General features: G+C 33.3%; 1 protein-coding gene across 1 annotated transcript in view; it reads right to left on the bottom strand.

Moving 5' to 3' along the window:
- Window positions 1-2,056, bottom strand: part of LOC107618457 (protein NRT1/ PTR FAMILY 4.6) — a 5,187-nt gene extending 3,131 nt beyond the window's left edge. The window contains exons 1-4 of the mRNA XM_016320542.2: window positions 1,426-2,056; window positions 1,284-1,350; window positions 986-1,203; window positions 230-669 (exon numbers count right to left, since the gene is read on the bottom strand). Coding sequence (XP_016176028.1) covers window positions 230-669; window positions 986-1,203; window positions 1,284-1,350; window positions 1,426-1,428 — 728 coding nt within the window. The 5' untranslated portion in view covers window positions 1,429-2,056. The remainder of the gene's footprint in view (window positions 1-229; window positions 670-985; window positions 1,204-1,283; window positions 1,351-1,425) is intronic.

The following is a 2,867-nucleotide window of genomic DNA, read 5'->3' as shown; positions in this document are numbered from 1 at the left end:
TCAATTAAAATATATTTTAATTATTGATTTTTAATAATTTATTAAATTGATTAAATTGATTTAAAATAGTTTTTTTTGAGAGTCTATAATTGAGATGGTTTTCAGTCAATATGTAATGAAGGGTGGAATAAAAATTGTACAAAGAAAATCTCCCTACCAAAAGTAAATAAACGCACTTGATTAATTAATATAAAATCAATTTAAATAGCATTTAAATTTTCAGTAAAATAGGAGAAAAAGAAAAACCTGAAGGATCCTTGAAAGAGGGCTTTGAGAAGGTGGTAGAATTCTGTAAAAGGGTTTGCCAAGAGCAAGAGTGAGAAATCCAAGGAAGGAAGAAACGGTTACAATCAAGAATCCCAAGTACCATGCTCTCTGAGTGCTAACCCAGACGACGCCAGTAACGCCCACAACTGAGCCCAGTGTTGTGCTGAGCAGAAGCCAATTGAAGTATGTGGCTAAACCCTTCCCTTCCTTCGGGTCTTTCTCTTCAAACTGGTCCGCCCCAAGTGCCGTCATGGAACCCCTCACTCCCCCCGATCCCAATGCCAGCAAGCACAGTGACGTGTACAACATTACTGCTACTCCTCCTTTCACGCAGCTTGATTTTCCACATGCTTCTGGTTGTAGCGCCTTTGTGCCCGCTTGAATTGTCACCACTACCAGCGCCTGCAATATATCATATCATTTTACACAAACTCAGATCCATCAAGGACTATAACAAAACAGAGACTTTGCAGTGAAAAAATAAAACGCAACTCACAAACAATTCTTTAATGTATTAGAACACTAATATTATTTTTTTTATTTAAACTCCGACAGTTAACAGCGGGGGAAGGGAGAAAGGATTTTTGTGAGTCAGAAATGAGAAACAAACTAAATTAGTAAAAGCCTCTTTTTGCGGACCAATTGAATTGTTTATTTGGAGATATTGGGAATTGGAGTAGTATTTATATTTTTTTTATGTTTTAGATGATGAGGTTACCGTGACTTCGAGTGATCCAAAAAGCAAGCATGTGGTGAGTCTGTTGAGGTAAGTATCGGAGATGAAAGCACCAACGAGTGAGAGCAAGAAAGTGGAACCCAAAAAGTTTGTCAGAGTGTTGGCAGAGCTTGACAGATCAAAGTGCATAACTCCATAAAAGTAGAGCACCATGCTCACCATGTTCGCCACCAGACCCATGTTGTCCAATGCTGACAACACTATACCAAAGCAAGGAACAATAATCAAACATTTGCAAATGGGTATTCATACTTCTTTTCAAGATTTGATTTTTATTTACCGAAAACAAACATTGCAGCTCTGAATCCACCCTTCTTCTCCCATGCTTTTGCTTCCTCTTTGTCTCGCTGTTCCAACAAAATTGTAACTCATGAGCTACTCAGAGATATAAAGAATGATGGATTATGAAGGAATATGCTTACCATTGTTGAGATTCAGAGGGAAAATGGTGGTTGTGGAAGTGGTGTTGGTGAACGTAGAACCCAAAAAGGAAGCTTTAGAAGAAAAAGCTTGAGTATTGGAGTACTAAAGAGAGTAGCCTTCAACTTATATAAAATGTACAATATAGGTCCTAAGTTTTATTACTACCCCTTCTGGAACAGTTGCTTCTGTTCTTGATGACTAGTTCTTTTCCTATGCTATTATTTATCACGATCAGTGTGTGTGTGTGTGAAATGTGAATCAACCCCCTCCTCCTCTCTCTCTTCCTCTTTTGGGGACACTTTTCAACTTTTTGAGCACAAAATGTGTATTATTGAAGATGGCACCAAAATTAAAAAAAAAAGAAAATTGAAATGGAAGAAGCTACCACGGGTGGTTTAAGATTGCTAAGAATGGATGATAAATGAATTATTGATCTTAATTTCTTAATCAACCCAACATATTAGACCCACTCCTCTTGATTTTTATGCTTGTCTCTCTGCATTTGTGAGGCCCCTTTGTTCTTAAAACCAGCAGCTTTTCGGTAACGCTCAAAAGAGGGGTCAAATTAAAAGGAAGAGTATAAATACAGAAATTGGGGAAGACCCCCTTTTTTTTAAATCCCTACTGGTTGATACAATGATAAGTATGACACCCATGCATAGCATGTGATCAATTACTTATTTATAAGGATTTGTTATTAACCAATAAATTATTATATAAATAATGTGAAATTTAAATTTTTAACACTTATTTAAGTATATAAGTAAAAATTATTCGATTAATCCAATTGATTTTTTTTAACTCTTATTTAATAAATTGATTAAATTCAATAAAATCTACTTCGATCAATCCAATTGGTTTTTTTTTAACCCCCATTTAATAAATTCAATAAAATCTACTTCATAACTTTTTAAGATAAATGATGCATATGTCACATGGTTTTCCCTATTTCCTCCCTAATAACGTGTTCTTAATATGTCATGTTAATAATTGTTACCGTCTCGTCTACCTTCTTAGGTAGAATATAGGTGTATAGTGTATGTAGGGTTCACTAGTAGCAGACCATTTTTTCCCCCTAATATGTAACTACTTTTATATATAAGAATTCTAAAATATAATCATATAAACCGAATACTTTTAAATATATTGGTAGATTAATATTTTAATAAATTTTAATCGTTAATCTTAATTATATGTATTATATATTTTATTATAATAAAAATTAATAATTAAAAATCACTGAAACATTAATATATTAGTACACTTACAAATTTTCTCATAAACCTTACAAATTTTCCCATACAATATATCATTATCATTTATTACTCTAAAATGTATAGCATTCTAGTTCCAAATACAAGAGTGGCAAATTTTGACATTAATCTTCGGGAAGAATTTTAACCGTATCAGATATATATCAGTATTATAATAATTTTAATAG

Source organism: Arachis ipaensis, chromosome B09, assembly GCF_000816755.2.
Source record: "Arachis ipaensis cultivar K30076 chromosome B09, Araip1.1, whole genome shotgun sequence".
In the NCBI taxonomy this organism is placed as follows: domain Eukaryota; kingdom Viridiplantae; phylum Streptophyta; class Magnoliopsida; order Fabales; family Fabaceae; genus Arachis; species Arachis ipaensis.
Note: the sequence above shows the minus strand (reverse complement) of the source record. Positions and strands in the feature narration are given on the sequence as shown.